Source organism: Barbus barbus (genome assembly GCF_936440315.1).
Source record: "Barbus barbus genome assembly, chromosome: 4".
NCBI classification, from domain to species: domain Eukaryota; kingdom Metazoa; phylum Chordata; class Actinopteri; order Cypriniformes; family Cyprinidae; genus Barbus; species Barbus barbus.
In genome coordinates this window covers 24,316,782-24,342,598 of record NC_136732.1, presented here as the reverse complement: position 1 = coordinate 24,342,598, position 25,817 = coordinate 24,316,782, and the positions used below count along the sequence as shown (strand labels likewise).

The 25,817-nt window shown below is 36.9% G+C and overlaps 1 protein-coding gene across 2 annotated transcripts; it reads left to right on the top strand.

Moving 5' to 3' along the window:
• The first annotated feature begins 10,186 nt into the window (after nucleotides 1–10,186).
• metrnla (meteorin like, glial cell differentiation regulator a) lies at nucleotides 10,187–24,443 on the top strand. Of its 2 annotated transcripts, none has more exons than XM_079404963.1 (4): nucleotides 10,187–10,668; nucleotides 15,694–16,082; nucleotides 20,499–20,558; nucleotides 21,932–24,443. In XM_079404963.1, exons 1-4 carry the CDS (start codon nucleotides 10,571–10,573, stop codon nucleotides 22,243–22,245), a joined length of 861 nt encoding a protein of 286 aa, XP_079261089.1. In that variant the 5' UTR covers nucleotides 10,187–10,570; the 3' UTR covers nucleotides 22,246–24,443. The 2 variants fall into 2 exon arrangements, with proteins under 2 accessions (XP_079261089.1, XP_079261088.1); XM_079404962.1 differs by having other exon boundaries at nucleotides 10,332–10,704; nucleotides 21,932–23,185.
• The last annotated feature ends 1,374 nt before the right edge of the window (nucleotides 24,444–25,817 follow it).

Here is a 25,817-nt window from a genome sequence, read left to right as displayed (position 1 = left end):
TTTATGAAGAAAACTAATTGGCTTTTATTGTCACTGTACTGAAAAACAAAGCTCAGCAATAGGATATTGTTTATACCCCTCTTTTTAACCACATGGGCCCTATTTTAATGATCTAAGTGCATGGTCTAAAGTGCAAGGCGCAGGTGCACTTAGGATGTTTCCGAATCCACTTTTGCTAGTATAACAACGGGGAAAATGGTCGGTGCTCCCGTCACATGGTCTAAAAGGGTTCTCCCTATTCTCTTAAAGGGGTCATCAGATGCCCATTTTCCACAAGTTGATATGATTCTTAAGGGTCTTAATGAAAAGTCTGTAACATAGTTAGGTTAAAATTTCTCAATGGTAGTGTAAAAACGCACCTTTTTAAACCTGTCAAAACCTGCCGTTTTGTAGCATTTTCCTTTAAATGTTAATGAGCTCTGCTGACCCGTCCCTCTATTCCGAGCCGCTCTCTGAGGAACTGTTAACTTTAGCCGCATTCATCGTGAAATTTGCTAATTAGAACATAATCTAAACATAATCCTCTGTGTCTTCAGCGGCTCAGATGTCAGGAGTAAATGACAACTGCTATATTCATTATTACATCCAACAACAAAACGTCTCAATTGCTTAATCGGAGACATCTTGTCTTCCACTGCACCGGAGGCGGACACCTCTCAGCTCACTCAGAGCGGGTCTAAGGTAAGACAACTTTTCAATCAACTATCGTGGGAGCGGTCTGTACAGAACTACGTCATTCTGACAGGGCTCTCAGAACAGCCTAATTGAGAAAGGGAGCCTATTTTTAAATAAATAGGGATTTAAAAAAAAAACACTTGGTGGATTTTATCATTATAGGATGGATGTGTCCACACACATCCAACAAACATTTATGTTCAAACAACTTGTAAAGTGAATTTTGCATTCAATGACCCCTTTAATGAGTAATGTGTGTGTTTTTGGGCATAATGCGCAATAAACCAATCAGAGTCTCATCTCCCATTCCCTTTAAGAGCGAGTTGCGTGTATATAATAAGCAAAGTGAATGCGCGTTATGGACCCGCCCAGAGGTGCATTTTATACTAACGTGCTCTTTAAATAACAAAAAATAAATGGTATGATTATGAATATGATCCACTAATACTTGATTCCCAAATATATCTAAATACATTTTGGCCTTGTTATAAAACCTAGTTAGCTGCCTTGTTGTCTACTGCCTACTAGCTAGTTAACTAATGGCCATTCACACAGAATGTGTTTTTCTTATGCTTTCCTATAGTTTTTCTATGTAAACATGCTCTTCTAGACAGACATGTTTAAATGTTGTGCTTGTGTCTTTTGCAGTATCTTGCGAATGACACAGTGTTCTAAAAAGCAGCCCCCATGTTAAAAGAAGTTCAGTGTTTTAAATTTTTATCTCTAGACCTTGTGATTTAACTTTTTTACTACCTAGCATCTCATGCTTCAGTGTATATTACCATGACACCGATGATCATTTGCCTTTTTGAAAAGTTTTGTGTACAGCATCAAAACAATATCTGTTTACATGGATCCACGAAAACGACTAAATAAGCTGTATTATGCTTGCCAGGCCAGTAGTTGGCGATGTCACTTTATAAAGAAACATTACGCGCATATTACACACATATGCATTTTCTTTTATTTGCACATACATGTAGACTGAACAGGTAATACATATGCAAATGACATAACAGTTTTCACAAATTTGTGTTTTTGTAGTTTACACAGAACGGTATTGTTTTCAAAAGTTTACATTTTCAGGCCCCAAAATGTTGTTGTCATTTAAACAAACAGACTTTTGTGTGAATAGCCCTTAAATGATGGATCTAGAAAAGTCTAGACAGCATTGGAGTTGCTGGAGTTTAGCATTAGCATGTTGCTAAGGATAACAATGTGATTCTTTAACTGTGACCTGTATGTTCTGTTATAAAACTTTTGTTTGTGTTTCTTCATTTTCCTGAGTCATAGGGTGCACCTTAATCAGCTCCCAGTTCAGTAGTCAGGGCACTGATTAGGGAGTCCTTCCAGTGCTATGGAACTTTCACTCCCTGAAAAATCCCACAATGCACAGCAAAAATAGGGAGCATCAATGCTCACTATGCTCCCTTACTGGAAATTGCGTCACATTTCTGAAGGGCGAAACATGAAACACAAGGCAACTCAATAATTATAATGACAAATGATAGAAGATTTGAAAAGACAAACTTTTTTTTTTTTCAGCGTAAACAAACTTCGCTAGACAGGTAGTGAACACATCTAGCTAAAATTGATAATTAATATCCAGTCAGTGAACTTGAACTTGAAAAAAGTGTGTTCTGGCTTCTTTACGCAGTTGAAACAAGATACCTTGTGATGTTCATTCATGTTTATTTCATGCTATAACTAGCAAAGAGGAAGAAATGTTCGCTTCGCTTGACACTTGAACTGAGGCGCTACAGTGATCTGTCATGACACATTAAAAAAACCCAGTATATTTTGTTTAAAAAATGACAAAATTTGAAAGCTGAGAGTTTGTTAAATACCAAAAGTAACTTGCTGTGTGTTGTCTGTAGGTGTGTTGTCATTTTCCTCTTTGCTCCACGATGTATTTTTCACTGTGTGAGAACATGATGTGTGGTGTGAGAGCAGCATGGCTTGTAGGACCTAGCAACAGTAACGAGGGGGAGGGGGGAGTCTTTGTGAAGGGTCAGTTGGTCCTGCCTAATTCCAATGGTGACATTCTATAATGTTATCCATTGATGTTGTATGTAGTCATGTCGCCAGAAATTGAGTAATCACTGTCCCAATGTGCAGTGAGCAGGGTAACCTACTTACCAGTGTTTGTTTTATTTGTTTATTTCTTTACAGGGGCAATGCACATTAATAAAAATTGCAAATATGCCAGAATTAGCCAATTCTAGGCTATTTTTCATCTGTAGACTCTTGACAGAATGTTAAAAAGTCACCCTAAAACCAAAAACAGAGCATCATTACATCTACAAAGAAAAGGGAGTAAAAAGTAAAATACTGAAAAAGTGACCGTATTCGTGTAGACGATATACTGATTCACAATCTTGGGAGCTAGGGAGTTGTCTTTACTTTTTAAAGCCGTTACATTTATCACACTTTTTGATTATCCAAAAAAAATTACATTGCTGCATATAGATCCTCATCTCTTCATCTATCTGACCCAACCAAGACAATAATATTACCACCTATTGCGTGCACATATAATGTAAAATATAATGTCAATTTTTATTCTATTTTATTGTATTTTCTATTTATAATCGATACTTCTACTTATTATTTGGTATACTGATTAAATTTATAACTGATATTTCTGTCATTTCGTGCATCATCTTGGATCGATCTGTCATTGAGCTAGTTGTAATGCATTCTGTGATTTCCTTCATGCACTACTGCGTGTCACTTTGACCAGAATAAGGCCACTGTATCTATTTATGTTTCTTTATGTTTATGAATGGCTTTTCTTTAGAAAATATGAAAGCATTTCCAGTTCCCATAAGACACAACTTATTCTGTGGTGTCGGATCAAAGCATCTTTTGAAAACATTTGCTTTGGAGTTTGGTTTTTCAAAGAACTCATCGCTGGCCTGTATTTAAGTCACAGTCATGGAACAAAGTCACAGACTGAAACCAGACGTTTGGCGATGCCTTTGTGAAAAACAAAAACTCTTGTATCTCAAAGATTGTGGATGTGCTGCAGATGAAGCTGAATTTAAACAGAAGCGTGTTACATGTTAAGCCAGGAAAAGCTTCTGGGACTTTACGAGGAACTGAAGGGTTCACCCACGCGCTATGATCTCCACGCCTGTCCACTGCCATCAGCTGCTCCAATGTTTGACGCTTTTTATGGTCTGCCCACTTTGCAGTTCAAGCATATCTAAAATGATTGTCTTCAGCAAGCAAATTCTGATCTCTCCTCCCACACCAGGGCTGGAATGCCGGCCAAGAGGGGCCGCTTCTTCACCACAGGGGCCGTATCAAAATCAGTCCGGCGATACTGATCTGAAAAGAGGAAGATGGTGAGTCAAACCAAGATTACTAATGCTATTTCAATGACAACAGCTATTAGTGAAGCTCCCGCCCACACCCAGCTGTTACTAATATAGCGTTGTTTCTCAAGAATCACAAAGTATCTGGAACAAAACAAAAAGCACTACCTGGAATTTAGTCATAATCTTTAAAAACCCTTTAAAAGAAATGAGCTATGGAATGGGCTACACTAAATTCTATATTTTAACTATTAAACTGTGCGAAACTATGATGAGAGTAGCTGACGTGGCTTCGGCATCATAAAACAATAAGCTTCCACCTGCTAGGGTGAGTCTCTCTTTGTCAGAAAGTTCCTCTGGAGAGGGTTTTGGGGTGAGGGATGTTGGAGATTTATGGAAAGGAGTGGGAGTGAGGTATGAGCTCGCTGATGGCTGACTGACACACAGCTTGAAAACATTAAAAGGGCTAATACAGCACAGCAGGCTGAGTAATGCGCAGTGCACACATTCGCATGCAAAATGTCATCCTAGGCGTGTACAATGTATCTTTTGAGTTTGCATTGACTAATGCTCCCATAGAAACTTTGCAGTTACTTGCATTCTTGCAGGGTTAGTTCATACAAAATTAACATTCTTGTATTATTTACCCTCATGTCGTTCCAGACCTTCTTTTTTCATTGGAACGCAAAAGGAGAATTTTTGCTATCAAAATGAAAGGAGAGAGTTTCAAAGAGGAGCCGATGCTATGGCTTTGCGTTAAGAAAACACTAAGGGTCAGATTTACATACACAATTCCATATTATGTATGTAAATTCCATAAAAGCGCCGATGGGAGGGGAAAATTCTGTCTGTGATTTACAAACAATGCACAAATTAAAGAAGACAATTGCAGTCAGATAATTTCCATAATGACCAGCACAATCTACCAAGAGCAGCTCAAATTGCCACTTACTTTAAGACATGCTTTTTTTGGCATTAAATAATGCCACAAATACCAGTAATTTGACGAGCGCAAACTTTCATTTTAATACTTTCCTCCCATACATTTTGCGTCTGAAAGAGAATCTCTTACAAATACATATTCAGTAAGGTCAGGTGCAAAAATAACTATGTCCACGCGTTTTCAGCGTTAATTCTTCACTGCACGTCTTTAGTAAATCCTGGCTATTTTAACGCAAAATTATTTTGCGCTGGCACAAGCTGTTAGTAAATCTGTCAGTCTTGTAAACAAGGCACAGCACATCCGGGTTCTATGTCAGAACGCCGGCTCCTGCGTCAGCAGCATGACAAGTACTCTTGTGAATGCATGTCGAAGACTGACACTGAAGAGAAGAAATTGTTGAATAAAGTTGTTATTTTTGTTTTCTTTCAAAAAGTATTCTCGTAGCTTTGTAAAATTATGGTTGAACCATTCATATCACATGGACTATTTTAATGATGCCCTTACTACTTTACCTTTCTGGGCATTGAAGGTGTGAGTTGCATTGCTGTCTATGGAGGGTTAGAAAGCTCTCGGTTTTCATCAAAAATATCTTGTGTTTCGAAGATGAGTAAAGGTCTTACGGGTTTGGGACAACATGAACGTGAGTAATTAATTACCGAATTTCCATTTTTGGGTGAACTATCCCTTTAATGAATCGGTTAATCTAATAATAATTTGATCACAAATTTTGATCAGATGAGATTCTCAAATTCAACAACATTTTGGTATTTCCTCAATCAGCTTCAAATGACTTGGAATAGTTTTATGGACTACTTTTACAGCGCTTTCTTGTACTTTTTGTAGTTTAAAAGCCTTAGTCCTCATTCAGTCCTTGTGAAAAAGCATACTTATATTATACATTGATATTAAAAATTTACTTAAGTATGAACTAAATGTAATGTTTTGGATTACATTACAATTAGACAATTGCAATTAAATGAAAATATGGTATAGATAAAATGTATATTAAATGCAATTAGCTGAACTTTATAGTGCTTTTGACCCACTTAAGTAGGACTTAAATACATTTTTATATGTAATTTCATCATTTCTTGTATTGTCTTTGAATTAAGTGTACTGCTGAATGTTAATAAAACATCAAAATACATGTATTCCATTAAAGTATGACAAAAGATTATTAAGGCATAATGATTGTACTTAAAAATTAATTTGACATTATTTCAAAGTGGACTTTATTAAAAAAGTGTATTTAGGTGTCAAGAAAGTACACTTAAGTGCACTTAAAAAATCAAGTTATGTGGGTTTGCAATGACATGAGCAGTATTAAATGATGACAGATTATACATTTCTGGTTGAACTGTTTCTTGAAGCTTCTCGGTCCTGGCAAAAACACACAAACATCGATCTGAACATATGTCTGAATGAATGGCAGTTTTACCAGAAGCAATAACAACCAAAGTGATGATTGACACCTCAGCAGTCACAATGTTGAAATGTGTTTTGGCTGCTATGTTGCACTAAACTTCAGGTCTGCACTCGACCAATACGTTTTAGTACACTTTGTCTTTCATTTTCAGAGAGATAAACATTTGTTTTCAAATCTGGTTTATACATACTGTACAGGTGCCAGAAATATGATAAGTTTAAGCATATCTTATGCATATCAACAAAACCTTTGTGTTCCACCGAGGGGGAAACAAATTTAAAAAATGTTTTGAAATGCTATGAGGGTGAGTAAATGATGACAGAATTTAAATTTTTGGGTGAACCTTGCCTTTATGCTTATATCTTTCCACAGAGTTATTGCATGAGAGTCATATAGATTATTTAATGGTACTTTTATATGTTTTTTTCTTTTATAGTCCTTTTTTGCAACAGTGTTATTTTAGTTTTATTTATATACTAATATAGTCTGTATAAATATTTCTAAATATAGCTTTTATTTTAAATTTAGATTAAGTTTTAGTAATTTTATAATGTGATTTTTTTCTTTTTTATTATTATTTTTTATATATGAAGAGTTAATTTGCAAAAACCTATAACTTGATAACCGATAACATTATTATTTTTTTCAGAAATCACTTTTTTTTATTGCGCATTCCAAGAAATATCAATCAAACTGCAGTTGGTTTGTTTTGATTAAGTAATAATAACTAAACGAATACAAGCAATTTACAAAATTAAAGTTAATTGAAAGTATTTTTTTTACATAGTAACTATATAAGATAACTCCACATTTCATGTTTTCGAGTTAAAAAACAAAAACACTCATTTTAATCTTTGTAATCTCTTTAGATGAAATTGTAGATGCCTGACAAAGGTTGTTGTTGTTGTGATCATAGACTGTATGGATGTGATTACACACAATACACAGAGCTTTTCCCTCACCATTGTAACGTGCAGCTTTTTCAAGGTTCCATGAAAACATTTCAGCTTTTATTTTCCTTTTACGCCCTGAAGAAGATATCACAGGTTCATCAAGTTTGTCGAAATTATCCATCCTCAATCACTTTTAGTCAGCTTTGACAAAACTCCTCTCAGCTAGCACGTCTTTTCTAAGTGAAAGTAGCCTTGTCACCTGAATACAGCGCACTGATTCGCTAAAATGGACTTATCGGCTTCTGTTCAAAAACAACAAGGCTTCTGTAGTAAAACATGAACTCGCGATGCCTTGAAAGTGGACAATAGGCCTACCGGCTTTTTTGACAAAATGTGTTTAGGGTTCAGATCACGCTATAAGTGGAGAATAATGCTATCAGTTTTTTTAAAGTGCCGTTTATCGGTTTTTACAAATTAAAATATTTAGCTTATTTATTTATTTATTTCAGTTTTAGTTTTAGTAATAGCCTAGAACTTCCAGGTGCAAAGGCAGCATTTTCATTTAATTTTCATAAAATTTTTTGGATTTCAAAATATTTAATTTAATTTAATCTTTATTTCAGTTAACAAATAAGATGTTGAATTGTTCTAGTATAACAGCATTGTTTTGGAACTGAACTGGACTTTCCATGGAAAAGAGCGGCATGAAGAATACTCAAAATGTCTCCTTTTGTATTCCATGGAAAAAATAAGAGGATTTTAGTTTCCAATGACATAAGGGTGAATAGACAATGACAGATTTTTTTTTTTTTTTTTCATGTAAACACAGGAGGGCACAGTTAGCCAAAACAGAGAAGAAAGTCCTCACACACAAAACAAAATCTGTTCTAGCAATCAGAATCAGAAATGTGAGCTGTTTTGAGGTACCCTGGGAATTATGAAGCCTTAGATGAACTGTATATATGAACTGTTTACATATACATATGATCTGTTATAGAAGCTGTTCTGCTCGTTGTCTCTTAAATGACAGAACGAGAGGGAATAATAAGGGAAAACATCTGCAGGTGTCTCTGAGCTGTGGTTTGCGTGCTTGTCCTAACAAGCACGTTGTTCTCGTTTAAGGAGGAGCTGTATCATTATCCTGAGAGACAGCGGCAGGCCAGCAGTGTGCCTGTATCGAAACAAGTACAGTCACAAACAGCTCTTAATCACATGTGTTGTGAAACCAGTGTTAAATAACTGTTTCTGACACCTCTGGTCTCTCCTGTCTAACGGGTTTCTTGAACACAATTGAAGATGACGGAGGAATAGAGTATCACATTTCATGTGAAAAACTAGATTATTACATTTTCTGAAGAAGTATCAGTTGTTGCCAAAATGATAGTGTGTTTTGAGTGTTGTTTCTGATAATCTGGATGCTATAAGTCTGAGCAGTTTTCATGCCCATTTTATCAACCATCAGGTGAAAATTGTAAACTGGATTAGAAATGAAAATGCACCTCCTCATAAAACCACATGCTTTGAGTCATCATTCAAGTTTATAGCACAAATGGTAATGTGTACACGCCTTACTGAGGGTAAAAGGTTTGTTTAAATCTATAATTACACACAATTATCTTAGCAAACTGACTTTTCTTCATAGGGCTGTATGTTAAAATAGTACAGTTCTTCTTCTTATAATCATATTCCAAATTCCATTTGATTTTAGTGCTGTCAAATGATTAATTGCAATTAATCGCATCCAAAAGAAAAGTTTGCGTTACATAATATATGTGTGTGTACTGTGTATCTTTATTGTGCATATATAAATGCACACACACATATACAGGTGCATCTCAATAAATTAGAATGTTGTGGAAAAGTTTGCATTAATTTACTATTATTATCCCATAAGGTGAAATCCATTTAATAATTTGAATTAAAGTTAAATTTACACTCAATGCATACTTTTTATGTACTACAATACTGAGGTGCAGATAACTGCCACTATTTTCAATATGTAGTATAAATAGCCTGCTATTTAAAAAAAAAAAAAGGGAAGTGGTGTGTGGCGACCCATACTTGGAATATGTGCTCTGCATTTAACCCATCCAAGTGTACACACAGTAGTGAACATACACCCGGAGCAGTGGACAGCCAATGTTGCGGCGCCCGGGGAGCAGTTGGGGGTTCGGTGCTTTGCTCAAGGGTCTCACCTCAGTCGTGGTATTGAGGGTGGAGAGAGTGTTGGTTATTCACTCCCCCACCTACAATCCCTGCCGGACCTGAGACTCGAACCCACGACCTTCAGGTTACAAGTCCAACTCTCTATCCATTAGGCCACGACTGCCCACTTTTTAAAGGGCAAAGGGAAGTGGAAATAGAATCTATTGCTATTTGCACTTAGTGTAAATAGCCTCTTTTGCTATTTACACTTGGCGCAAATAGCCGCTGCCATATTTTATATATACATACAACATTTGCTTTTAAATATATTCATGGATGTGTGTGCATTTATATATACATAAAAAATATGCACAGCACACACACATATATTATGTAAACACAGACTTTTATTTTGTATGCGATTAATCGTTTGACAGCACTAATTTATACATACATCCAACTGCTTAATTTACATTCTAATAATAGCCTATATATTATTTTTTTTTATGAAAAATTTGTTAAACTAGTATAAATAGTAAAGGCAAAAAAAAGTATTTTACAAGCATTAAGCAAATATTAGTAGTCTCTGATTTTTTTCACCCCACTGTATGTTTGCCCTAAATAAATAAATACAAATTATGTGATAGAAACGAGCCTACGTACAACCAACGACATTAATATTATTGAGATGAATATGCCATAACTTTACACACGCCTCAATGAACAAATGAGCCCATTTAATCAGATTGCGGTGTCTGGAGCTCTTTTGCGCATGCGTGCTGAGTCAGTCAGCTGGCGGTGACGCGCAGAGGAATCCGAGCGGTGCCGCTCATTGAACTTTTGAGGAACGCTCCTCCAGTGTAGCAAAGCGCTGCAGCTGTCTGCGCATGCGCGCTCTTCAAAGTGCAGCTCGGATTCCTCAGCTCTTCACTCGAGGAGAGCGCTGCTGCTCAGAGCGCGACATGAGTGAGCGAGCCAACGCGCGTCTCGGACTTTCGGCGTTAGTTGCGCTTCTTGAGTAAATAACGGGCTTGAAAGTGAAACGATACTGAAGAAAAACACCATGTAGTGAAGAAAATACGGACACTGGACTGTTTTATAAGCATATCTGCAGAGCAGAGCTATATAGTATCGCGCCGGAGGAGAAGTGGACAGCGGTGGGACAAACATGCTCTCGCCGTTCTTGGCGTATTTGCTGTCGGCTGTGCTTCTGTGTCGGATTGCACGCTCCCAGTACTCAAGCGACCAGTGCAGCTGGAGGGGCAGGTGGGACACTCTTTTAAAAGCATTTAGATTATTCAGGTATTAGTTGTTAATGGAAACTAAATGTAACTTGGTAAATTGTATTTAGAGATTTAACTCTGATTTAATCTGTTGATGATGTTGTTGTAAGGAAAAAACATAACCGTTTTGATGTTTAAATTATAATAATAACATTAAAATGTAATATTATTTGTACTTTTATTATTTTTAGGCTTAGTATGAGCAGTAATATTATGTGCATTGGTTATGTTTATGAGTGTAGTGTAAGGCCCAGTTTTTTGGTGGTCTGTTAGGAGTGATTGTTATGAGTGGTTGTAGCACCTGGCTCAGTTAATTAGCATAATATTTTATTATTATATTCTTATTTTTTCTTAATGGTATGTGGATATGTATTTCTTTTCTTACTCACATGTACTGTCTTAATTACTGCTGGTATAACCTGAAAGCAGAAACTATCTGAGCTGTGATTTCATTTCTGCTCACTGGTTTGGCCAAACCCATATTAATCCCTCATGTGTGCAACATAAAATCACTCTATTGTTTGTTTAAAGGCGTTTTAACTTTACATGAGTTAATAAGCTATTACACACTGCATTTTTCTAGAAGCTTTTAGTAACTTTCTATAATTATAATATTGTGTCAAGATGGCTTTTAAATCCTTTAAGCTCAGTGTGCAGCTAGATGTAAAATACGTTTTGAATTTATCTGGGTTGGTGATAAATGTTTAACTAACGAGGAGATTAGTTCACGCTACAGATTTCCCCACCACATAACTTCATCTCATAACAACATTTGTTAATATTCCTCAACAATAGCTCCCTTCCTTCCTTCAAAAAACATTACATATTCAATCTTTCTGTGAAGTCTTTTTACAGTAATACAGCTGAATGCACTGTACTGTGCCATAATCTGGTGTTGTTTTGCCAGGCCTGAGTTCAGCCTCTCATTAAGGCAGAGCTGAATTTCAAATGCTCTTAATTAAAGAGGAGCCGTTATAAATGAGGACACAGCAGTTTGCGAGTCTGCTCCGCACATGTGCTCCGCAGGAGTTTTGGTCCTCACCTCTCATTTTGGTGAGAGTTTAATCTGGGGTCTTGCAGCAGGCCTACATTCATCTCTGATTGAAGAACCGCTGGAGGCTTCAGAAGCAGATGGCTCATTTTCTGCCCAACTGACAGCGGGCCGCAAATTCAAGGCACAGAACCACAGATGATGTCTAAAAGTAGCGGAGAGAGTCTTTTGTGCGGCCGGTGGACAGCGGCAGGACTGCTGCCCGGACATGCAGCTCCTCGTCTTTTTGAGGAGTTGAAAGCGACAGGAGGTTCGCTGCGTGACCTGCATTTGCACTTACATGCTCTGGGTTCGGATACTCTGTCTGCACTTGTCTGCAGAGGAGCCTGGGTGTCCAAGGAGCCATTGACTTGCGTTTCAAAAATCCTACCCACGGCAGGATGCCAGTGCTGGATCTTGCCAAAACGTTGGAAAGGAGAGAAGAAAAATGAGAGACGGTTAATGTGTATGTGTGTGCGCGCATGCTTGCACGTGACGGGTCATGCAGCAAGCCTCGCGCGTGGGTCTTAACACCTTGTGTGAAAAGACATTAACTTCATTCTTCTTGCTCTGAGAAAAGCTTTTCTTTCATGTGAGCTTCAGCTTTGAACTCGACTCTGGGGCAGACTGTTCAGAACAATCACCCTAATGTTTGAAGTTTCCTTTTGCTGTGTTGCACGTAAAAGCCACTAAACTAAAGCTGACTGAAGATCCAACCATCGTTATTTGGTGGATTACCCGTTATTTGCTTCAAAACAGTTTGGTTTTGCTTTGTTTAATCTAAGGCCTGTAAGTAATTATTTGTGAAAGTTAACCAGCTATAACTGGATCTCAGAATTTGAGTAATACATTACAGTGTTTGATGACATCCTAGTGAACGGCCTACTATTGCCCTTCTAGTGTTTTAAGGCATCATACGATTGCTTCCAGACAGTAGCCAGCAAAATTATGTTGCCTTTTGTAATCGTTTGTTTTGGCTGAATTCACAGATAAGCCAATCGCAGAATGATTGCCCTTAGTGAACACAACTCCTCCAGGATGGAAGACAAAGTCAAGAGCAACATGGATTATAACTAATCTGATTAAAAATAGACAGTTTTATATAGTGACCAATATTTTCAACCATTTCACTTATAGTCATCAAGCCTGCAGTTATTTGATCAACATTTTTATATACTTTATTAATTTACTTTATTTACGTAATGCATGTTATGCAATACTGATTTATTATCATTTATTTAAAATATAACTTTTTTTAACAATATAGCCAACACTACCGTTCAAAAGCTTTAGGCCAGTATTTGTTTTTTATTTTTTAAAGAAATTTAGTTTTTATTCAGCAAGGATTTGTTAAATTGATAGAAACAGTGATAGTAAAGATTGATATTGTTAGAAAACATCTCTATTTTGAATAATTGCTTTTAAACTTTTTATTTATCAATGAACCCCAAAAACGTATCACAGGTTCCAATAAATAAAGAAAATAAAATAAAATAAGCAGCACAACTGTTTCCAACAGTGATAATAAATCAGTATATTAGAATGATTTCTGAAGGACCATGCATTGAAGTAATGATGCTGAAAATTTAGCTTTGAATCACAGAAATAAATGATATTTTATTAAAATAGTATAAATGTATATTAAAATAGAAAAACATTCTTTTAAATTGTAATAATATTTCACAATATTAGGCTACAGTTTTTTTTTCTGTATTTTTGATCAAATAAATGCAGGCTTGATGAGCTTAAGACACTTTCATAATGCTGCATAATTATCAAAAATGGTAATATAATAAAGTCCTTTCACGTCACAATTTCGCCAGCATATACACACTTCACATAATAGGCCTGTAGGTGGCACTTGTGCTTCATTAACTATGATAGTTTCATCAAATAGTAAACGGTGTATATATCATGCATAAATATGCCTTCTGATTACCATTATTGTGACTTTGACGCTGCATGGTTTTGTGCAGTGCTTTTGTAGTCATTTAGCATACTTTTTCCCAGCGATGTAATTTGATTTATAAAATGAGACTAACCGCAGATCCAGATTGCTCCACCAAACGATTTATGAATAAGAACGGAAAATAACCGCTTCACTTCACATATTGTCCAATGAAATTTGAACTTTTTGTGCCAGATCATGATTGGTTGGTGTAGCTACATGACTAATGGACATTGATTATGTAATATTCTAAAATATATAATATGGATTTTTAATTAAATCGACACACTAGCTTTGATTATTGATGAAAAATGTTTAAAATATTGTTTGGTTTATTTTTTCCTTCAGTCGACCCATAGGCACTTACTGTAAATTTCCGAACAGACTGTGGAATATCAGTCAGTCAAGCAAAACAACGCAGGCAACCCATAGCAACGCCTCAGATTGACAGATATGTCAAATTAAACAGGACTTTTCCGACTTTTGAGCGATTAGTTACAGTTTTGTACAAATTGTCATGTTAATTAGAATTCAAATGCATTTTGTTTTATTGGCCACAATATCATTGCTATTTGACCGAGAGGTGCACTTTTGAATAATTTTGAAAAGGGGCAGGGGCTCGAGCCCCCAAAGCCCCCCCCTTCTGCACGTGTCTGGTTGAGAACTCAATGTCATATTTATTTCATACTCGCATGTACAGTATTTTAAATCAGCATTAGCTGATTCTGATTCTACAGATTGCACAGATTTCTTACATTTGAGTACAGTTGTTTTTTGTTGGGTTTTTTTATGCCTTTTTATTTTGATGGGACAGTTGAGAATTAAAAGGAAAGCATAGGGCAGAGAGAGGAAAGCGGGATCAGCAAAGGAACTCAAATTGAACTCGGGTTGCTGGAGGCACAGTTGCGTTACATGTCAATGCACAAACCACAAGGCCATCAGTGCAAACTTTTTATCATGGTTTTAAAGTTAATGAAACCGATGTAGCCTTAGATTTTTCTATTCTGATGTACATATAACTGATTATCGGAAAAAAAAAAAGCAAATGTAGGCAGTTACTATCCGTCGGTTGATGATTGGGATTCACAATAAGAGCAATAGTGTGTTTTTAGAATGTAGTTAGGGTGAATTTTAATTACAGGCTGATGTTAAAAGAGATACAAATTTCTTTTATTTTTGTAATCATAGAAGAACTTGCTATTTTAAATCTGTTTATTTGACAGATTTTCCAAGTTGATTCATTTTACAATAGTTTATTTCAACTTATTTTAGTAAATATTATGTAAAGAAATCTAAATTGAATTTTAGAAACTGCTATGCTTGGGTTATTTACTTTTTATTAAGTGGTGTGATATCATATTCATTTTATTCGGTAAAATGTCAGCTTCACTTTATATCAGTCATTGAACACCTTGTTCCCTATAATGTTGAGCCATCAACAACAAATATGTATCGTTCAGCCACTAATCTGCTTCTTGTTTGTATTTGTTCCAAATCAAAGACGGCAAATATATTTTGTATAAATATTTTCAAATTAATATTGTGTTAAATAAGTTAAATGCTTATCTGCATAGTTAATTGATTTAATTTAAATCAGTTTTACACGTGTCATTAAATTGTGGTTAAAGCTTAACAAGAAGGTCTCACTTGTTAACATTAATAAATGCATTAACAATGCTATTTAGTAAAAATATAAATGTTCTTGTTAGTTCACAATGCATTAACTAATGTTCACAAATAAAACTTAAAACAATGTGTTCTTAAACGCTGAAATTAACATTGACTAAAATTATTATATGCTGTATACAATGCATTTTTAATTAAGTTCATGTTAACTAATGTAGTAAACTAATGCTTATAAATAAAACTTTATTGTAAAATGTTACAAAATTGTGTATTGTCATGTATTTTGCCTATCATATGACTGAAAAAAAATAAATAAATATGCTGCCTATAGTGTTTTGGTTTATTTACTTAAAGTAGAGTAGGTTCTGGAACAGAGCTTATATCTCTTTTCTCCTTTCTTGTAGTGGGCTGACCCATGAAGGACACACTCGGGATGTGGAACAGGTGTATCTCCGCTGTGCCCAGGGGTTCCTGGAGTGGCTTTACCCCACTGGGGCCATTATCGTCAACCTGCGGCCAAACACACTGTCTCCAGCGGCGTCTCTTCTCTCCGTCTGCATCAAACCCTCTAAAGAGTCCAGTGGGACCCACATCTACCTGGACCGGCAGGGCAAACTGCGGTTGCTCCTCCATGAGGAAGATCAGGCCGAGGGGAGAGTGCACTGTTTCAGCATCCAGGACGGGGCGCTCTTCATCGAGGCAGTGCCTCAAAGGGACATCAGCCGAAAAATCACAGCCTTCCAGTATGAGCTGGTCAACCACAGACCAGGAGCAGATCCACAGTCATTATCTGGTATGTGATTCTCTTGATCTTTAAAGACTTGCTTGACAAGCACAGTTTTCTTTCATGTGAACAGAAAACAGTCTCAAAGCTATCACATATCGACTAAAAATCCAATTATTATTTTCTGGATTATTTAAAGAACAGTAACTCCCAGTTTCACAGACAAGGTTTAAGACTAGTCCTAGACTAAAATGTAAGTCTGAGCTGTTTCAACTGAAATAAACTTGCACTGACTGATCTTAAAACATATCAGTGCTGTGGTTTTGTCTTTAGATACACACCAGTGAGATTTTCTTTTTTTTTTTTTTTTTTTTTCGCCCAAAGGCACATTTATAAAATTACTTGAATGTTCTAATTGAACAATGGCCTAATCCTGGTTTAGTCTAAGCCCTGTCTGTGAAACCGGGCCTAAGATCTTTTAAATGTTTATGAATCGGTTGTTTGTGAAAAGTTATACAAATGTTCTGTTTTAATGTTATTCCTCCAGTCTTCAGTGTCTCGTGATCCTTCAGAAATCATTTAAATATGCTGATTTACTGCTCAAGAAACATTTCTTATCATCATTGTTTACATTTTTATGAGAAACACTTATTTGAAATACAAGTCTTTTATAACATTAAAAATGTCCTTACTGTGACTTTTGATCAATGTAATCCATCCTTGCTGAATAAACGGAATTTCTTAAAAAAAAAAAAAAAAAAGTTTTCATTTTATTTACCCTCCCTTTCTATTGAATTCCAACTATGATTGCAATAAAAACCAATTATTAAAATATATTAAAAAGCATTCAATTTCTGTGGCTCCAGGGTTTTGGGGTACACGGTTATTAATCCACACGATACCGAGGGTTTGTTTATTTTAAAAAGTATGCGATCTGAAGCCAATGTTTTCATGCCCAGCAACAGATGATATCTTTACCTCAGGAAACATCCTCCCCTCTGTGATGCTGAGATGGTGGATCTGTGCTCGTATTTGCTCTGGAAAGCGATACTGATTTGAACCTTGTTTTCCGTGCGATAAATACTGACTGTGTTTTTCAGGACGTGTGACGTAAGTCTCACATCGGGACGTCACAAGCGACCCGTTACGATTTACACCGGCAAAACATGTGAAACATTCATCCTCCTTTCAGAAATTAAATTTGAAACAGTGCACCTGCCAAAACCGAAGAGCTGCATGGCCTGAAGCAGTGTAGATAGATGCATCTTATAAACAAGTCTGTTTTTCCTCTCCCAAACAAAGCAAAAGTATTCAGTATTCGCCCCTTAGGGGGGTATGAATTCATAACTGTCATGTAAATCTGGCTCTGATAAACAGTTGTACTTTTTGCAGGCATGGAGACAGTATAAAGTAGAGAAACTTTAAACAGTTTCCGTGTTTGATATGGCCTCCATAGAGCTTGTGTGTTTGTTGTTTGGCGATTTCAGGGCAGATCTGTAATGTGACCGGTTTTCCTTTTTCTGAGCTTTTGTTTTTTTTTTTGGTATCACCTCATGAATGTTGACCTGCTGTTCTGGAATTGAGTTGCTTTCCATCACTATGGAATGTGTCTTAGACCAGCTGTTGGGAGGACATATTATCTCCATCTTTTTTCCCTACTCCCTTCCTCTTCCTCTTTTCCCCTGTCTCTCTGGCTTCCCCTCCCTCACTTTTTCCTTCATTACTTTTCGTTCCGCCACTCTGAAGTGGTTGGGATGCAGGCAAAGTGGCATATGAATCTTTTCTCCATTAGCATGGAATGCAGAGGGACCAGATGTAGCTGGGACGTTATCTTCCCCCTTTTGCCCTACCAGTGTGTGAAGTGGTTGCGATCCCAGCAGCGTTGCATTAATTCGGGGCAGCGAGGGCTGCTGACTCAGATGCCAGCCCATTCCTGCGGTTCCGTTTCAATTTTTGCATGTGATCCGCCGCAAAGCTTTTGAAAAAACCCATCTGCGCTTTAAGCCTGGCTTTAGCATGCAGGATGTGGCAACAGTTTAACGCTTCACATCAAACCTCTGCCAGGCCTAGCCTTCTGAACGATCACCCGCTTTGAAGCTTTGGCGTTTGCCAGCTGTTGCGAAGCTGATTCCTGGATGACCTCTGGCCTTGTTGGTGGTGCGATGTTTCTTGTTGCAACACGACCGACCTCTGGTCTGCTCTCCTCCACCCACAGTTTCCTCAACAGACATGACCTACTGTGCTCATGTGTGAAGGGTCAGGTTCAGCAGATCGGATTTTGATACTGATCAGTTATTTTGCCCACTTTCCATGGTAGCGCCCAATGTATGGTGATGCTATTATTTAAACCGTCTTTCAGCCTACACTGTAAACAGCCGTTGCCGCTGTACAAGCAATGCATACATTTATAACGGGAGTGATTTAGTTTTGTTATGGTTAATAACATGACTTATATTTAATGTTTTAAAAGAAATTAATACCTACTCCGCAAGGACACCTTAAATTGTTCAAAAGTGACAGTATGTATTCATCAAAGAATGAACTTTATACTCTTTCAAACTTTCTTTTCATCAAAGAATAAAAAATGGATTCATAAAAAAAGAAAAAAAAAGGGTAATACTTTATTTACAATGTCCTTTTTACACATCTTGAATATATTTACTATAGTAAAAACAGTAACACTTCCAATTCTCATTATTACCTAGTTGCTTATTAGCATGCCTATTATAAACACATTGGCTGTATATTAGTACTTATAAAGCACATATTCTGCATCCCTAATCCTACCCAATACCTAAACTGAACAACTTCCTTACTAACTATTAATAAGCAAATTAGGAGTTTGAGGCAAAAGTCATAGTTAATTTTTTCTCAATGGCGAAAATTGCACCTTAAAATAAAGTGTGACCACAATAACAATAAACTATGCATATTATGCATTATATATTATATGGTACATTATTTAACAGTATTTACACACTGTTGCCTCCTGTACAGACAGAATAATACTCTGTATTTGTTTAATTACGCTGTAATAACTACATCTTAAAATAAAGTGTAACTAAAAATGTATTCCTCTTTCCAAAAAAGCAGCACCACTGTTTGCAACGTTGATAATAATTAGAAATGCTTTGTGCGCAGCAAATCAGCATATTAGAATGATTTTTGAAGGATCATGTGACGCTGAAAATTCAGCTAATTATCACAGGAATAAATTACATTTTAAAATGTATTATAATAGAGAACATTTATTTTAAATTGTTGTCATTTTTCACAATATTACGGTTTGATTTTTGTTTTTTCGTGGGCGTTTGTCACTCTTGTGATTTGCTTCCAGTGTAGATTGGGTGTCAGGCACCATACAACACTCACTTTTGTTGTATTTTAGAGCTATGGACCAGAATATGCTTTGACAATTGCATCACAATGCACTAAAACCACATTGCAATTCCTTGTCCCCACCCATAACACTCTAGCCTTGTGGCGATGAGTTTTGGACTGCCAACCAACACGCACATTTACTGTAGTTGTTACAGTTTTGGAAAACTTTTTAAAGCCCCTCAATCCACCTGCACTAATAGACAGCTAAACTTTTGCCTGTAAGACACACCTGCCCTGACCCACAGACCTCTACCCATAAACCAGTATAATACCCATAAACCCCTCCACCCAGCCACCTGAAACAACCAGACGCTTGCTCAGCCCCTGCATGCCTGAGAGCGTTGAAACCCTCCAGACAAATGTGCTGGATTATATCTGCACGTGGGGTCTTTAATGCCACGACTGTGGCCTGATTTATTTGGATAGAGAAACGCGCTGATCAAAGCCAACACGGTGCTGCCAGTGTTTAGGTTACACGGATTGCCTTACAGCAGTCACAGGACTCTGTGGCCACCTAAAAGCAAAGGAGTGTTTGTCTCTTGTCATGTGTCGCTATGGGTTGTTAAATAGTAAAAGTGTTCGACTCACACTAGATTGTTGGCACAGGTGGAACGTGGGCTCCTCTGGATGTTTCTCTGTTTTCGACCTAGAGCTAGTCCTTGCAGTCTCTGCTCCTTGTTGGAGTTCTTCTCAGCTGGATCTCATTTGCGTTGGGGTGTGAGGACGCGGTGTGTGTTTGTCAGTGTTTTTCTAGAGGGGGAATGGTTGAGATGTTTCCCTCCTCTCCACGAACTACAGATGTGTGTTTTTTGTTTTTTATGAAGAGCCTTTTCTCGCAGGCCACCCCACATCTCTGTTTGGTTAGAGGCTGACAAACCGTGACTATTAAGTTGGCTTCTTCACGCTCAATAAATAACGATCTGCAGCAGAAATTAATTATGTCTTTGAAAGTCCACGTGGCGGGTGTAGATAGATCAGTGTGCTGTTTTTCGTTAGAACGATTTCAAAAAACAACATGCTACATTATGCACATGTTAATGGTCTTACTGTTGCTTTACCATCAGGCTGTTTGGTTTGATTTTGTTGTTCTGTATCTCTCCACAGCACCCTGCCAACCCTGTACAGATGCAGAGGTCCTGCTGGCCATTTGCACCAGTGACTTTGGTAAGACAAGTCACATCTTTAAATGTTTTTGATAATCACTAGTTTAAAATCAAATTAAATTAGGAATTGAATTTCAGTTATAATTTGGAACCAGTCTGAAAGCATCCGTCCCGTCAGGCAACTGTTTGAGATGAATACTTTGATGGATCAAATAAGATTCTTCAAAGAATCAAATAAGGTTGTACTGAATAAGCTGAAATTCCTGCAGGATTTGGTTCTTAAGAATATTGCAGACCGATAAATGGACCACAGACACACCAGCCAGTTAATAAGCCAATATTTGGACCTATTAGCTCCATACTTTACTGACAGCCTTGTTCATGGATTTAATCCTATTATTATCATTTAGTATTTTATGAAAAAACATTCACACAGAACACATATTTGTGTTTACAAAAGAGAGATATAGGGCAGCAGGGAAAAAATGCCTGGTCTAGAGATATTAAAATTAAAACAGTCTTACTTGCAGTTTTCCTAAAATGGATGATCAAAACTAAAATTTTTGAGTTAAGGCTCTTTAAAATCCATCTTAAATCTTAACTATTTTAGATTAAACTAGGCTTTCTCAAGCCAACATCAAAGTTAACTTGCAAACTTTACTCATGTTGTTAATTAAATACAATTTGATCATCGCTAATAAGAAACTATTCATATAAATATATCCGCATCATATCAGCACTCCAGTATTAGTAATAGTATGTCACTGAAAAGAGTTATTTTAGAAATGATGTAAAAATGATCTAAACTCTACCTGCATTGATTTAGATGAATGGTAGTGAAAACTTAAAATTCTGAAAAATACTTAAAATTCCTATTACTTCCTTATAGGGGCATGGTCCTATTGGTAACATGATTTTAAATATATAGTTTGTGTTTTATGTTGGAATCAAAAATGAATCATAAGAAATGGTCACACTTTAATTTGGGGATCAGTTTTCGCTATTAACTATTAACTACAACTTCTTTCTCAATAAACTCCTAATTTGCTGCTTATTAATAGTAAGGTAGTTAAGTTTGGGTGTGGGATAGGATTAAGGGTATGGCTATGCAGAATAAGGCATTAATATGAGCTTTAGAAGTACAAATAAACAGTCAATATGCTAGTAATATGAATGCTCTTAAGCAACAAGTTAATTGTTAGAATTAGTCCTTAAAATAAAGTGTTTCTTAAGAAATTATGTTAAGAGAAAATTCCCATTTAAAATCTTTTAAGATTGTTGGCTCATTATGCTATACATTAAAATGAGAATCTCATATACATTCTTTAAGGGTTGTTTGACCAGGCACATCCCATTATGCTGTCAGTATGGAGAAAAAAAAAAAAAAGAACCAACTATGTTTTTTTTACATAGTTTTATTTTTTCCCTCTACAGTGGCGCGGGGCAGTATTCTTGGTGTGGCGGAGGAGGAGGACCAGACCTCTGTCACCGTGTCCCTGAGTCGCCTTTACAGACAGAAGACACAAGTGTTTGTGTCAGGGGGCGGCCGGGCTAAACGCTGGACAGGCTTTGTGAAGATGCCCAGGCAGTGTGGGGTTAAACCAGGGGAGGGTGAATTCCTCTTCACTGGGACTGTGCGATTCGGAGAGGCCTGGCTCAACTGCGCTCCACGGTACAAGGACTTCCTTAGGGTGTATCAGGACGCACAGCAGCAAGGGACCAACCCATGTCATGTGGACACAGACTGAATTCTTTCCAGGAAACCACACGGTCCGCCCCGTCGTGAGGAACTGTGACCCTGCGAGCAGCTGTCTGTCTCTGTTTGTGTCTGCAGAGAGATTGGGTTTAAATCGTATAGACTGCAATACCGATGCAGAAACCTGCTGTCCCAGCATTGACTGAGATGCAACTCGTGCTCTTAAACATCCCGCAAAGACAACTGAAGTTGGACTTGAATTTACTAAGCCAATGCCGATTTCTCACGATATGTCTTCTTAAGACTGATATTCCTGATCATTTTTTTCTTGCGGTCACAATGTAGCAGATCTTGCTGATGAATGTGTACAAATGTGAAAAAACATTCTAAAACGGAAGTCCCAAATGCTTTGTAAAAAGCTTGATGTACAGTTTTGCAATTGTTTCTATGACAGAAATATATTGATGAAAAAAGCCTGCTTTTTATTTGTATTTTTTAAGAAAATTTGAAGTGCAATTCCTGCCTGTGTTTTATCTTCAGGCTGTTCAATTGCAAATATGTGTTTCCAAGGATTAAAACTTTTTTTTTTTTTTTTTCTTTGGAATCAAATCATGTGCCTGTTTTTTATGTAAATTAGATCATGGTGTATTACTCTGCCATCTATTGTGAAATACTTAACCTATGAACTGTGTCCAAAAATTATTTTTATTACTTCTATATAGTCACTGTTTACTGGGGTTTTAACGCATAAGAGCTCATCCCCAAGTATGAATGATATTCTATATATGGCTTGAATCATTATTCAGTGTAACTGTGTGAGGTGGTGTTCTCACTATAATCATCCACATGGTGAAGATGTTAAGGCAGATTACTTAGAAAAGTAATATCACACCTCTCCTCTACAAACCACACACTTTTAGGGTAGCATTCATGTCCGTAATACAAACAGGTACATGGTTCAGAGTTCACAAAAGTAAAAAAGTAAATTCTATAATTTACTGGTCCTCATGTTGTTTCAAACTTCAGTGAAAAACAAAGGTGAAATTGGCATTTTTCAAAATATCTATTATGTGTTCCACAGAAACTCATACGGTCATACTAGAAAACAGGAACTTCCCTTTCAAGTGTTACACATCGGAAACTTAACTCGTTAGTAATGTTTAGTTATATTTTGTTCCAATAATTTTCTATGAAACCAAAGAGTTTTCCACTGTACACTTTCAGAGTCCAAAAAGATTTTACTGATCCCTGGTTTGTTCAAATTCCTGAGTAGTAGGAGCAATAGTGATGATTAATTTGAGTTATTAGTTTCACAAAGTACAGTTTTGGTCATAAGCTTATATAACCTTTGCATAATCTACAAAATGTTATAAAAAATAAGAGCGATCATTTGTTTTCCATTTAGTACTACCCTGCAAAATCCTTTTACATAATAGATGTTTATATATAATCCACAAGACACAATAATAGCTGAATTTACAACAATTACTCTACTTCATTCAAAAATGTATATATGGTTAATACATAATACTGTTGTTTTTGGATAGTTGTTCATGAGTCTTTTATTTTTCCTGAGGAGTTAAAATTGCCCACTGTTCTTCAGAGAAATCCTTCAGGTCCTGCATATTCTTTGGTTTTCCAACATCTTTTCCAGCACCCATTTTCAACAACAACTATGATTTTGAGATCCATTTTTTTCCACACTGAGGATAACTGAGGGAGTCATACATGACTAATACAAAAGCTGTAAACATTCACTAATAATACATGAAGTAAACACTGTCCATTATGAGATGGGGGGGGGGGGGGGGGGGGGGGGGTTGAAAACTTTTGAACAGGGTGATCCGAGAAACTACTTATTTAAAGATTATTAAATCTTTTATTTAGTACTGCCCTTCAGAAGCTACAAAAGATATTTGCAAGTTTCCCAGAAGACAAAATAAGTACAATTTATATCAGTCATCCTGCTAATGGAACCATTTTGTTGTCATAGTTGGGTAAACTTTCATAGTGGTGAATGGAAACTACAACAAATACAATTTTTGTGTTCCTATTAGCTCCAAACAAAATCCACCAAAGTATTTATTTGGCTTTCCAAAACTCACATCAAGGTGTTATTAATGTTCAAAACATTAAAAAAAAAATTAAATATGAATTTGTTTTGCTTTTACATAGTAATGATGTTAATATCTCTGGAAATGCATCGTCACAGTTGGTGAAAATTGCCCACTAAGGGTAATACTAAATGTTAAATAAAAAACAATTAAAAAATACAATTATTGACTTTTTTTTTTAAATTATTGACGTAAACTGTAAATGAACATTTTTGAGCATTTCATAAATTCTCCCTTCTCTAACAAAACACCTCTGTCATTGATTAACTAACCAACCAACCTCCTCTTCTCCCATTATTAAATCAAGAACATGATGCATAACAAGCCTTATCCATTGAGCATTGTGTGCGGATTCACTTCCGTCTGGATTCCCTCCGAGAACTATTTGGCTTTCACGCTGGTGTTGGTGGTTGGTCTATTGGTCCAGCTCCATATGAAATGCATTACTTCTGGTTTTCCAGCCATACAGGAGAGTTATCATTCACTGGAAGCAGACTGGAGCGGATTCCTCTCCACGGGTTGCTGCGGTGCCCAGGGAGGCACTCAGTCAAGGTCAGAGTGAAAGGGCTCTTTGTGTGAGCCGGGCCAGTCTGAGAGAGCGAGACGGCTTCAATAGAGCCCTGTGATGCCACACAAAATGGAGGAGCGGGCCATGAGGACTATGAATCTGAGCATTCCTGATGCTCGTGGCTCACTTTCAGATCATCTATTTCAACCTACAGAAACAAGAGTATGTCATTTCAAAGAAGTTGTCGCAAAAACCTTTTGTTCTCGTTAGAGTTTTCCTTTGCTCCGTCTCGTTCTGCTTTACTTTTGACAGAAACACACCCATCATGTCTCCCAGTGAGTGGCCACAAATAGACAATTGCTTTTGCAGGCTGATCTGTGCTCAATGGAGAGTCTGAATTCCAGTCCAACGGCAGCAGCTCTGGAATCGCTCACTGGGAAATGCAAACAGTGTTCCCATGACAACGCTGAGGTGCAGCAAACCCTCGCTCTGAGCTCCTACGAGGTGAAAGGGAAAAGAAAGGAAAAGAAGCGTGGTTGTCCATTTGCACCGGCGCTTCGAGTGTCTCGCTGGCGACGCTCTGTCCAAGTGCATCCCGACCGCATTGTGAAGTATGTTTGGGGTTTATGGATAAAATATTCCCTCTGGAAGTAGACGCTGACCCTGATTCCACATTGCTACTGTTCAGTTGTTGATGTAGACTTATATATAAACTGAGGAAGTGGACCTATGCCCCAGTCACAATGATAAAGTTGCTGTGTCTTGCAGAGCAACCTTCCCCAAAACCAAACTTATCTGTTTTCTTGGACTCAGCTGAAAATTTGAGGCATTAGATTAGAAATGGTTCACCCAAAATGTACAATTCTGCCATTATTAACAGGGAGGCGCTCAGTCAAGAGCACTTCGATTATCCTGCTTGATTTGTATGAATGATGTATTTTTGAAGTGTAGACAATGACAGAGGCATTTTGTCAGAGAAGAAAGTATTTATGACATTTTTGG